The sequence below is a fragment of the Leptinotarsa decemlineata genome, unplaced genomic scaffold, assembly GCF_025532065.1.
Source record: "Leptinotarsa decemlineata unplaced genomic scaffold, Ldec_3_MD MMD2_tig00026374_RagTag_RagTag, whole genome shotgun sequence".
NCBI lineage: Eukaryota > Metazoa > Arthropoda > Insecta > Coleoptera > Chrysomelidae > Leptinotarsa > Leptinotarsa decemlineata.
The window spans coordinates 4,711,871-4,725,261 of record NW_027412710.1 but is presented as its reverse complement, the minus strand read 5'-3'; the positions used below and the strand labels follow the sequence as shown (position 1 = coordinate 4,725,261).

The 13,391-nt window shown below is 36.2% G+C and overlaps 2 protein-coding genes across 2 annotated transcripts in view; one reads left to right on the top strand and one right to left on the bottom strand.

The window, feature by feature from the left end:
• Al (aristaless) overlaps positions 1 to 13,391 on the bottom strand; it is a 310,346-nt gene that overhangs the window by 171,637 nt on the left and 125,318 nt on the right. The gene's annotated exons all lie outside the window — the stretch shown is intronic.
• LOC141486859 (uncharacterized) lies at positions 8,963 to 10,451 on the top strand. Its single transcript, XM_074185433.1, has 3 exons — positions 8,963 to 9,445; positions 9,505 to 9,726; positions 9,785 to 10,451. Exons 1-3 carry the CDS (start codon positions 9,275 to 9,277, stop codon positions 10,028 to 10,030), a joined length of 639 nt encoding a protein of 212 aa, XP_074041534.1. The 5' UTR covers positions 8,963 to 9,274; the 3' UTR covers positions 10,031 to 10,451.

Below are 13,391 nucleotides of genomic sequence, written 5' to 3'. Positions count from 1 at the left end.
ATATTCGGTAAATGCAATTCTTGGAATCGCAGTCCGCGTTTGGTGGCCTGGTTTTCGTGAGGCTACTACGGATAGTGTTAGGGAAGTGCAAGCACTGGTTGTGACGGCTTCTCTTCCTTGCGAGGCTTCTGCTGTCTTCTAGCCAAAGTCTTTTCTACCATCGCTTTGGAGTAGCCATTCCGTTGAAGATCATTTTTGATAATGTCTAGTTCCTTCTCGAGACCTTCCTTCGTATAACAGAGCCCAAAAGCACGATCTAATAGAGTCTTGATGATTCCTCTTGTGAAATTGATGGGAGGTCTCACGCTGTTGATGTGTTTCAGGAAGGCGTCTAGTTCAGTATTCCATGATTACTTTTATAGGTAGATTCGTTCTCCCTTTCAGGTTCTCGTCTTCGGATAGCTTTCTCTGTATGATTTGGAGTGCTTCTTCGACAGGAACGTTGGTGTAAAGGCTTTCCACGTCGAAACTAATTAGTTGATCTTCCTGTGTGACCTCAATTGACCCTAGTAGTTCGACAAAATGCCTTGAATTCTTCACAGAAGACGATGTTTTTCCTTGTAATGGTTGTATTAAGGGAAGTAAAAATCTAGACAAGTTTTGAGTAGCCGAATCTCTGGAGCTGATGATCGGTCTAAGCGGAACGTCCTTCTTGAGGATTTTGGGTAGTCCATACAAGTGAGGGGGCTCACCGTGGTGCGGTGTTAGCAATGATATTTCTTTGTCCGATAAATATAGCGGAGTTTTATCTAATTATAATACTTACCCATGAGAATATCTTTCAACTGTGCAAGACCCCAGTCTTGTAAAATCTGTTCCATTATGGTAGATACAAAATAATCGGGAAGAAATTGCACTGCCTACAGACACATAAAATACTTCCTCCTTAAAAACGCAACACACCAACATCACTTTCCAACACATACTGGCGCGTACGCAATTCTTACAACGGAATTCCCCGCACCCCTCTTACTTAAGAGGGTCATAGAAAGACCAGAGCACTACAGGTTTTTTCAAACTGAAATGAATGAAATACTTCTTTAAAAGAAACCCTGTTCATTCTATACAAAATTCCAGTTATTTTCAGTCGATCATAATATGGTTTTGTATGTAGATTCACAAAACTCTTGTTATAAACGAATTGAGTTATTTGAAGGAATACAGTATTGAATTCAAACAAACACTATGTGTTCAAAACACTATGTGTTCAGATCAAGTTGATATTGCTCTTCATTTGAAACAGTTTAGTTTTCCCTTCAAATAGGTGGTGGATTTTGAGATATTATATTTTCTTGATTCAAATTAGTTCATCTTCGCAATGATATAATCAAACGAATGATGTCGTTGAAAGGCCAAGAAATTTGATTTCTTTGTTGAAAAAAGTGTGATTTTCTGGTGGAACATGGCGATGTTGGCATGAAGTAATAGTTTTTCCAATAGAGATAAAAATTTCAAAGCAACCTATGATCTTCTTTTAAAGAAATACTTTTCACTGTGTGGGTGACATACGATAGAAGGTCGCCTGTTGATCTTTGTTTCTGAAAGCCATATTGATAATCGCTCAAGATGTTGAAGCCTTCCAAATATTTGAGGATATGGTGGTTAACTACCCGCCCTAAACCAATTTCCGAAAACTTGAACCTCAGACTCTTAGGAAAAAACCTCATACTCGGTGTCCTATTTGGGGGTCATTTTCACGAGGACCCTCAACTGGAGTATCGACTTGAGAGATACTCTGGACAGAGTATGGGAGAGAGCAAACCTGCTAAAAGCACTAAGAGGCAAGTTCGGGAGTTGCGACAGTAAAACTCTCCTACATACTTATAAATCTTTCATCAGACCAATCCTAGACTATAAAGCGATGATATACTGTACGCTTACCCCGAGACTATCCCACAGTATCCTAACTAACGAGAGAGGGATCCTACGCTACATCCACAACCTCTCTTATCGTTACCCACCCCAAAACTTATATAACCTAATAAAGACTACACCAGTCAACCTACGATTTCAGAAACTTCAGGGAAATACGCGACTAGAACGATGAGCAGTAGCAACACCGATGCCATCAACTTGCTGACCATACCGTGGACTCCTCGTGGAGGACCCAGAAGGATTCCTATGAAGAAGCTCCCGTTTCCCCCAGCCAGACTCCTGGGAACAATGGATCGCTGATAGCAAAGCGACTGGTCTATAGTTATTTGGAAGATTTTTCATGTCCTTTTTGGGAATAGGGTGAACGCGTGCAATCTTCTAACAAGAAGGAAAAATCCCATTCCTGTAAGACAGGTTGGAAAGTCTGCAAAATACTGGTACGAGTTCATTTGCGCACTTTTTGAGTACGATAACGGGCACTTCATCAGGGCCAGATGCCTTGTTGATATTGAGCTGTTTCAAAATTCCCCTGATTATGGATTCCAAAAAATCGACTGAGGAGTGGGACGTAAATTGTTCAGCTAGTAGATTTGCTTTTTCTATTGCTGTTGTTGCAATTGAACCATCCGCTTGTATCAGTGGTGGAATTATGGTGTGAGTTTTGCGAAGTTCTGATTAACAACTTCAGATACTGATCAGAAGGATCTAGGCCCGTTGGGATTGGCTAGCAGATTATCCCCAATTTTCTGATTGTGAAGTTCTTTGCTTTCATTTATCCTAAGTTTGCAGCTGTTGCGAGCATTAACAAACCTATTTCAGTTTTCGGCACTGGGATTTTTGCACCACTGCCGGTAGGCGCGATTTTTGGCGGCGACAGCTTGCTCGCAAAATTTGTTGAACCAAGTTTTGTCGTTGGAAGGTCGTTTCATTGAAAAAGGAATATTTGCATCCATGGATGATAGAATAATTTCCGTGACTTCAGAAGCACCAGCTGATGGATCTTTAGAGCTGAAACAAACATCTAGCCAGGGGAAATTTCGGAAATGGTCTTGAAGATCCTCCCATTCAGCTGATCTGTAAGATTGTTCCCCAACAATTATCGGTAATTCACTCAACATTGAATCTAGTTTGTGACCACAAGACCCCAATGGAAACCTTACGGTGACTGTGTAAATTTCTGGATTGGTTATTAGGTATAGATCCAATGTTTATGTAAACTTTGCATGATCTACATACCTTTGTATAGAGTTACTTGTTTGAAATTGATTGCTTACTTTCTTTTTTTTAAAGATTCCCACAGGTTTTTATATCAGATGGAGAAGTAGAAAGCTAAAACCTTTCTTTTCCAAAAAATAAACCTCTCCTTAAAATACACCTCTTTCAATTCAATCGAAACTTTATTGTCCAAGAAAATACAATTTTATTGACAAATTTTGTTAAAAAATCTGGTATATATAGCATTTCAAGGAATAAAAGGATAGAAACAATTCGAAAACACAAATACCCAGAAACACAATTTGAGCAGAACTAAGTTCAAATATCTAATATACAAAATATAACAATCGAAAATAAAATTTAACAAAGTTTGTAGACAAAATAGTATGAATAGTCCCTTTCGAAAGATGTAAATAACAAATATACACAATTTGAACATGAGTTCAAATGTCATGGCAATAAAATAAGATATATCCCAGTATAAAATATAATTTGAAGTATGGGTGTCAATATAAACAACAAAATAAAACCCCTATATTAAATCACAGCAAAGTTCCATTGTAATATTCATCAAGGTTGTAGTATAATTTAGTTGCAAGGGCATCTTTAACAAGATTTCTGAATTTTTTACAGTTTTTTTCCTTCCTAATTTCGTAAGGTATGTGATTATACAGACTTTAACTTTCATAAATTGAAGAATAATTTGTCTGGCTTGTTTCTGGAACAGGAAGATGTGGTTTATCTTCAGTTACTTGCCGGGTTATGTAATTTGTATGTTCCGGAGTTCCAACCATATTATGTTTTTTATAAATCAAGTAAACAGTTTCAAGTATGAAAATACAAGTAACAGTGAGAATTTTTTTTCTCAAAAACAATGGTCTGCATGACTTACGCACTCCCACTTTGCATAAGTATCTAACCGCTCGCTTTTGCAAAACAAACACTAGATGAAAAAGTTGACTGCAAAGCCCCTAGAAGGCAACATCATATCTCAGGTAGAACTCAGTCAGGGAATGATATACCATTTTCGTTGTGGATGAACTATTCGAAATATATAACATCCTGATGCCAATTTTTTATTCAAAGCTGAAATGCTGAAATATATTGATCAAATTTTAATTTGTTATCCATGAAGATTCCCAGGAATTTGGATTAGTTTTTGTTCTCAAAAATTTGTCCATTCAAGTATTAATTGTTAATATTACAGGTGAAGGTGAGTAGGTTTGTTTTTGTTTGCGTCACACCATTTTTTCACAACTTCTAAATCACTAGAGATAGTTTCTTTCATATCAGAAGTATTTTTCCATACCAAAGGAGCATGGTGCCATCCGCAAATATCGTAAACATTCTTCGAATTGAAAGAATAACAAGGTCATTTACATAAATGAGGAACAGAATCGGGCCCAGTACTGATCCTTGTGGAACGCCCCATAAGATATCCTTAGTGTGTGATAGTTTTTCGTTTCATCTTATTAACGGTTTTCTATCACTTAAGTAAAACCTGAACCAGTCATTACACAATCTTCTAAAGCCATAGTAGTTCAACTTTTGCAAAAGAAGTTCATGATTTACACAATCAAAAGCTTCGTAGAAATCGTAGAATACTGCAGCTACGACCTCACCATTGTTGAGATGTGTTTAAGATTGCATCATTTATGCCTTTTGGCTTTTGAAAGTCAAATTGAGTCTTGGTTACTATATTGTTTTTATAAACAAAAGCTAATACCATTTTTTGCACCATTTTTTCTATGATTTTTGAGAGTGTTTAGAGCATGGAGATAGGTCAGAAGTTATTGGGATCTTCTGCATTACCGCCTTTGAAAATAGGAATTGCAAGAGCTGTTTTTAGACACGGAGGGAAATTTCCAAGGAAAAAGGATTTATTTACAGCCATCACTAATGTATTAAAAGCGGAATCGGGAAGGTTATTAAAAATTTTTACTGAAATTTTTACTGGAACAATGTTTCATTCCATAAAATAATCTTCAAACCGTCTGACCCAAAGTCGTCATTTGCATCACAAACTTTGTAATTTTATATAGAAAATGCAAATTTATTGTTATGCAATTTTTTCCAATTTGGATTGGTTTCAATTCGTTCAGGTTCATTCTGTTGAAAGTAATTCAAAATAATAACAGTTTTTTCAAAAGAAATAACTCAATTGAATCCAGAAATAAAAATGAATGAATACGATTTTCCTTTCGCGTATATTACCTGTAAGCGGCGTTCCCACGAGGCGTTAATCACGACAGTGAACCACGCTTTCGTGAAATACACTTCTGTGTGAACGCATAGTCGTTAAACTTGCTTTCGTGAGGAACGGCGCACGACTCAAGCGTGGATAGATCAAACCTGTTTGATTTTCAGTCGTGATATACCGTTCGTGAAGCCAAGATGTCGTCACAGCAACGTGGCATTATTAAGTTTAACGACAGTGAATCTACGCGTTTTTTGGAGTTATATTCGATGGAAAAGGTGTCATATGATCCAAGTTTGGAGGAATACAGTGATAGAGATTTACGAGCCGCCGCAGCTAAGAGAATAAGTCATGAATTAAATATTCCTGGCTTTGGACCAAAAGAAGTTGTAGCAAAATTCAAAAATTTAAGAAGCTCTTTCTGTCAAGAGTTAAAAAAAATATCAGACAGTGCAAGGTCTGGAAAAGGTACAGATGACATATACAAGCCAAAAGTATTTTGGTTTGATGGTGACTAGTCGAAACGCGAGGCGTGAACGGCACGAACCCCCCAACCGTGTGAACGTTTTATAAATTCACACTTTCGTGAGTGTCACGAACGAAAGTTGACTAGCGTGGTTAACTGTCGTGATAAACGCCTCGTGGGAACGCCGCTTTAGAAATAACTAGACTCTCGTCTATCAAAAATTAATACAAAAAAGCTAATCCATTTCACGTAATACCCATCAATACCAGAAATCTAATATGTAAACAGGTTATGTACACAACCTTAAGTGACCAAAGTCGGCCAGCAGAAATCCTGAACAATCATCATGGCGAAACAATACACAATTACATATTTGGTTATTTGTTAAAAATGACACAGGTCGGTAGTTAGTGGTTTTTTCGAATAAACCGCATTGTGCACGCGTTACTCGAGAATATTTTCTTCTCATTACGGATATATTGATTGAACACGAGAAAATTACATCGACTGGTGTTTATTTTTATGCTCGTTTGCGTTTTTGTAGTGCCAGACAATATCCTGCGCTTGCGGTGAAACGACTTTTTCTCATGATAAAAACCGATTTTAAATGTGATCTTTATGTTTCTGAATTATCGGACTCGCTATTGCTCGCATTGTGATCCCAATTTTATGTTTATTGTTATTACCTCTTAGAGGTGCTCTACCTCCTACCTCGATTACATAATTGAAGGCATTACTACTACATATTCTCATGACAACGTTCATCAACTCTCTTATAAGAACTGAAAGTAATCACTCAATTGAGATATTTACACTTGGCAATTTTGTTCCCATGTTTGAATAGCCATATTTGCTCCGTGGCAGAAACGAATAAAAAAATCCTGCTGCAGTGACAACCATTGAAGTTACCACCATAAAATATTTTCCTTCGATAACAGTTATACAGTGCGAGTCTCTAACATAGAACAAATTCACTAAATCAAAGGTGTTGTTTCTTTCGGAAATATGCCTTCATTTTAATGCAAAAAAAATTATACAGTGTGTCTCAAATATGAGATATGACGTCATCGATAATTTTTTTGAATGACAACCCTGTTTTTTTTAATGATTTTTATTAAAGGGTTCAACAAGTTGCACATGCCTGCCAAATTTCAATTTTTCACTCCTTGTCCTTTGAAAGATATTCAACAAACATTATCTAATTCAAAAAATGAATTCAGTTATTGAATTTCTTTAACAAGTGTTCAAAATGTTGTCCATTAACTAACTGACAATACCCTAAACGTAACTGAAACTCGTTTTGAACATTTCTGATTACTTCGCCGGAAATTAGCCTACACTTCTCTCTTATTTGTTCTTGTAAATCCTCAATATCTGCAGGTTTGATCTTAAAAACTTTGCTCTTCAAGTAACCCCATAAAAAAGTCCAAAGGTGTTAAATCTGGAGACCTAGGTGGCCATTCATAGGGTCCTCTTCTGCCAATCCATCTGCCTGGAAATACATCATTCAGGTACTCACGGACAGGTCTTGCAAAATGAGGAGGCGCGCTGTCTTGTTGAAACCAGATGTTTCTGTTCGGGACGTCAGCTTCTATAGGACAAGGGAACAAAATAGCCAAATTCGGAACGAGGTCCACCTGCAAGAATTCTAAATATCTCGCTCCAGTGAGATTTTCTTGGAAGAAAATCGGTCCTATAACTCGATCACCAACAATCCCTGCCCAAACATTGACTATTTCTGAATGTTTAGTGTGACCTTCGCTCATCCAGTGTGGATTTCTGTCTGACCAATAACGACAATTTTGACGATTTACCACACCATTCAACATAAACGGTGATTCGTCGGAAAATAGAACGTTTTCTTTTTGTACAACATTCCTGTCTAGTAGATCCATTATTTGTTCGCAAAACTGGAGTCTTCTATCTGGATCATCTTCGGTGAGTTCCTGGAGGATTGTTATTTTATATGGATGAAATTTTTCAGCTTTAAGAACTCTTGCCACTAAAGACTGGCAAATTTCGAGTTCCCTAGCTGTCTGCCATGAGGATTCTCTTCGATAGAGAGGAGAACATTTATTTTGATCTGTTCACTAGGCGCACTACGACGATGATTATTTGTTTTTCTTAAATGCCCATTTTCCCGGAACTGTTTTTCGATCTTGCTTACGGTACTTCGCGATATGGGTGATAAATCAGGATACTTCTCTCTGAATAAATGGGTAACTTCATTTTGTGTTCTTGTCCGTAGCCAATCATTATTAGAACTTCAATCTTATGTGTTTCAGTCAAGTACGACATTTTACTAATGGCGAAGAACAAACTGTGAAACAACCAACAGTTTTTGTGCACAAATATGATTGGAATGCGATACTACACTCTCCTTACATTTTTTTGATAACTTTTTTATGACAATGTCACTGTCACTGTCCCTGACATTCTAAGCATTTATTGAAGGAAGACTATTGAATTGAATTCATTTTTTGAATTAGATAATGATAATGATTGTTAAATATCTTTTAAAGGACAAGGAGTAAAAAATTGAAATTTGGCAGGCATGTGCAACTTGTTGAACCCTTTAATAAAAGTCATTGAAAAAACAGGGTTTGTCATTTAAAAAAATTTGTGTGTGTGTCTCATATTTGAGACACACTGTATAATTTTTTTCCATTAAAATAAAGGCAATTTGAAATACTAATCGACGTGTCCGGTCATATTTCCAAAAGAAACCTATTATTTAGTGAATTTGTTCCGTGTTAGAGACTCGCAATGTCTTTTATTGAGAGCTTCTGTTTGAGAATGATATTCGCGAGTCGTCGAATAGACCAAAAGCTATCTGGGAGTACATCAACACCAATACAGGAAGGAAACCTAAAAAAAAAGACAACTACGACGATATCTGCCGAAGAATTCAACAATTACTTAGTGAATATTGTAAATGAAATAATTAATGAAATCCCACCCTCGAAAGCTCATTTCTCGACACATCTAGGTAAATCCCCTACTACCGTAAATGGAAATTCACTTTTCATCTATCCTCCAACAGAAGAAGAAATAACTGATATAATAAAATCATTCAAGAATTCCAATTCAACTGACATCTACAACCACTCAGTGTGTATGTATAAAGAAAACTTAGATGCATTACTAAAACCAATAACTCAGATAATAAATATAGTTATTTATGTATCAAGGGAATTAGGAGGGCCTTAATTACCGATGGCAAAGTTTGCGTCCCGAGGGCCTCTGGCCCGAGGGACAGCAATTGCCTGAGGTTATTAAGGCTCATTAATTCCCGTGGTACATAGATAATTTTATTTCTGACCGATTTCAATAAAATTTTGTTCATTTTTGAAACGGAAAAATGTACCAATTCATTACCTTCCCGGTATATTTGAATCAGGTACCGTTGATTATAGTAGAGTTTTCTTGTTGCTAGGTTGTTGCTATGTTACTTGTTTATAAACAGAACTTTGTTATCAAGCTGTGTTTGCGGTGAAAACGTGTTTTCTACCCCAAATATAATGGAGGATATTTTGAAAAAAGCTGAACAAGCAAGAGAATCATTAATTCCATCGAAAAGTGAAGCCGTATACCAAAAAGAATACAAGATATATCTGGACTGGCTGACACGGAAAAATGTTATGCCAAAATATGTCACTGAAACTGTATTTCTGGCATATTTTCAAGAACTGGTAAGGAATTTTCTATGTTTTTCGGTAGATTTGGTAGTAATTGTGTTTATTCGTTTCAGTCAGAAACGTATAGTCCGAATTCTTTATGGACTAAATGGTCAATGCTAAAATCGATGGTGACTATACATGAGAAACGAGATATCACCAAGTTCAATGAACTACAGGCTTTTTTGAAACGGAAGAGTAAGAGTTATAAGCCGAAAAAGTCTGCTGTTTTATCTCCTAAAGATGTTATCAGATTCCTAAAGGACGCTCCTAATGATATTCATTTATTGCATAAGGTAATTTTTTTCTTATTTTCCTTTTTGTGTGTATTTATTTCCTTTTTTTTTGTTATAGGTTGTTTTGATTATGGGTTATTTTGGAGGATGCAGAAGTCAGGAACTTTTGAATATGAAGATATCGGATATAGAGGACCGGGATTCCGTTATGGTAGTGAACGTACCGGAAAGTAAAACTGGTGTATCGAAGAAATTTACAGTTGTGGATGAAAAAGAGTTCTCCGCTTTGCCTTTATTAAGACTTTATATGTCTTTGCGTCCTAAAGGTATTGAACGATTTTTTTTTGAGCTTCCGACAAAATAAATGTACATCTCAGCCAATTGGAAAAAACATGTTTGGGAAAATCCCCAGCAAAATCGCAATGTATTTAGGATTGCCAAACTCATCTTCCTATACGGGACATTGCCTTCGTCGCACTTCTGCTACTGCTCTAGCCAATGCAGGAGCAACTATGACTAACTTAAAAAGACACGGAGGTTGGAAAAGTTCCACGGTGGCGGAGGGGTATTTGGAGGATAGCATCGAATTGAGAAATAAAACGGCGCGTATGTTGTCTACTTTGTCATCAGAAGAGGCAGGTACCTCGACTGTAGTGAACAGAAGCTCCAGCCATACAAAAGAAGAAATTGTTTCCAGTGGCGGAAGTAATTTTCAGGGAACATTTCAAAATTGTACATTTATTATTTGTAATGACGTGAATAAATAAAATATGGTTCAGTTTTCATTTCTATTTATTTTTACTTGTGAAAGGTAGAGGGAATTATAAAATCTATAATGTCCCAAGGGAGTTATGACCCTCTTTATTGATAGCGTAACTATGACGATATAAGCTTATAATATCCCGGTCAGAAATAAATATATTAACAACTGGAATATTTCCGGATAAACTAAAAATAGCGAAAGTGATACCAATTTTCAAATCAGGAGATACAACATCGATATCAAACCACAGACCAATTGCATTGGTCCCCATTTTGAGTAAAATTGCTGAAAAAATAAATGCAATACGAATAGCCTCATTTTTAGAACAAAATAATTTATTCACGAGTTCGCAGTTTGGATTTAGAAAGCGGAAAAGTACTGCTGGGGCAGTTTTTGAGCTAGCCAATTTCATAGGAGAGGGATTCGAAGACAAAGTATCAACCTTGGCCGTATTTGTTGATCTGAGTAAAGCTTTCGATTGTGTCTCAAAAAATATTTTACTCAAAAAGCTGTAATACTATGGTCTCAGAGGTATATCTCTTGATTTGATGCGATCTTATATGACAAATCGAACACAATCTGTGTATCATGACAATAAATTCAGTAAACAATCCCCAATAGAATATGGAGTACCACAAGGCAGTAGTCTTGGACCCTTGCTGTTTGTTATATATATAAACGATCTGCCCTCTTCAATTAATATGAAGACTATCTTATATGCCAACGACACAACATTTTATACGAGTGTAGGACAAGGAGAGGAAACCACCGTTATCCAGGACATAACTGAGTCAGCTAATGATTGGTTCAACGCAAATAAATTACAAATCAATAAAGCGAAAACAGCTACTATGATATTCTCAAACCAAGGAAATGATGCTGAGTCGTTAAAGTTTTTAGGAATCCACTTGGACAGCAACTTGTCGTGGAAAACTCACAGAGACAATCTTTCGAGTAGGTTATCTAAGGCCATTTATGCTATTAGACAAGTTAAAATTAATTTAGGTAGGGAAGCGGCTATCATGACATACCATTCACTATTTCATAATGTTATGACATATGGATTATTAAATTGGGGACACTCTATCTACTTACAGCCTATTTTTTTACTCCAAAAAAGAGCAATTAGAGCTATTAAACAGATTGGAAAGTTGTAAGCCGTGGTTTGTACAGCTAGGTATTTCGACGTTACCTTCATCAGTCATATATACTAACTTGGTATTCATAAAAGAAAATATCAGCAACTATCAGACACTTAGTGATAATCATAATTATAATACAAGAAATAGAGACAACCTGCTGATTCCACAACATAAATTAGCAAGTACTAGTCGCAATTATCTAGGAATGAGACTGTTCAATAAATTAACTATTGAAATTAAAGATACACACCTGGAACTATTCAAAAAGAAACTGAAGAGTATTCTGTTGAGGAAAGCCTACTACGAAGTAAATGATTTCGAATTGTCCTAAGTTAATTTGAATTACAATTCCTGTTATTTTTTCATTCTTTTGGGTAAATTTGTTTCAAATTATTACATAATACTCCTAACTCTTATTTATAAATATGACTTACAGATTTATTAATAATCTTTATGGACCTTAATATGTTTATGTTTCACTTTTAAATTTTGTTTCATATGTCATGTGTTAGTAATCATGTTGTAATTTTACAATGCAAATAATTTATAATTTACAATTTTATATATGTCATATATGTGTATTTTATGTGACTTGTCCAGACACCAGGTGTACATGTGACCAATAAAACAAATTAAAAAAAATAAATAAATAAATATTAGACGATTTTCAACACTGTGTTTCAGTTAAAATCGAAATATTTGAGATTCGTGGGTGAACAGGTAGCTTGTTTTAACGAATCAATGACAGCTTCCTTCATATCTTTAAATTCAAATAGAATAAAGTGTGTTTGATAACATTGAAATTTTTTATTCGTTTGAAAGACGTATTGATGCCATCATTTATGAAATATAACATCATCCAAATGTCTGCCACGACTTCTCTGGATGAAACGCATCCATAACGTTCAATTTTCCATTATTCTGGGGCATAAATCAAGCTGAATTCGACCGATGGCATATTATCTTGGCTTTGAGGACCGCCGTGGTTTTTGGCTTTTTTAGGACAAACACAAGCACTACAGGAAAATCCTTGAAGACGTTCTCAGAGCGGTGCCAGTACGATAGTAGCGATTTACATGGGATTTGAATCGCTGGAGATTAAATCAATTTGGAAAAACGTTATAAGGAAGTTTATTCCACATAAACAGTTCTCCAGATGAGAAAGTTCTTAAACAGTGGAGTTTAAGGATACTGAGTTGAACCTCAAAACGAAGGGCAGCCACAGTTCGTGATATAAACCGGTCTTGGTGGAATCAAATGTGCCAAGTTATTTGAACTCCTCCCGTGAAAGTATCTATAAAAAAGAGAAAAATCTCTATCCTTTCTTCGATGTTCCAGGCTATCAAGATTGTACGTGATGCTCGCATCTCCAATCAAGCGGATGCTTTTTTTCTGGATGGAATCCAGCACCTTCAGGGTATGCTTAGGGGCGGAGCTCCATACATGAGAACAATACTCCAAAGAAGGTCTGATCTGAGATTTATAAAGCATCAAAAGTTGCTAAGTTGTGTACAGTTTTCTGGTTTGAAACAGTATTTCAGCGACATGATTGTGCCAAGAAATATTGGTGTCCATTTTAACCCCCAACAAATTTATCGAAGGAGAAATGGGAATTGTCTGACCTGGTTCGGAGACATTTATCTTCTTGGAGAAAACCGATGCCAGAGTTTTTATGGCATTGAATTGAACCTGTTTACTTTCACCCCAGTTCGAAATTACTTCTAAAGTCTATCCAAATCCAAGATAGAGTGAAATAAAACAAAACCGAAGCGTGATGTTCACGTGATCGCCCAGTGTTAGATGGAAAGGGCAGCGCTCAT

Excerpts from the sequence above, each read along its gene's own strand:
- LOC141486859 (XM_074185433.1), top strand. The coding sequence starts at position 9,275 with ATGGAGGATATTTTGAAAAAAGCTGAACAAGCAAGAGAATCATTAATT. Across the intron at positions 9,446-9,504 it reads TGGCATATTTTCAAGAACTG|TCAGAAACGTATAGTCCGAA; the intron begins GTAAGGAATTTT and ends TATTCGTTTCAG. Across the intron at positions 9,727-9,784 it reads ATATTCATTTATTGCATAAG|GTTGTTTTGATTATGGGTTA; the intron begins GTAATTTTTTTC and ends TTTTTGTTATAG.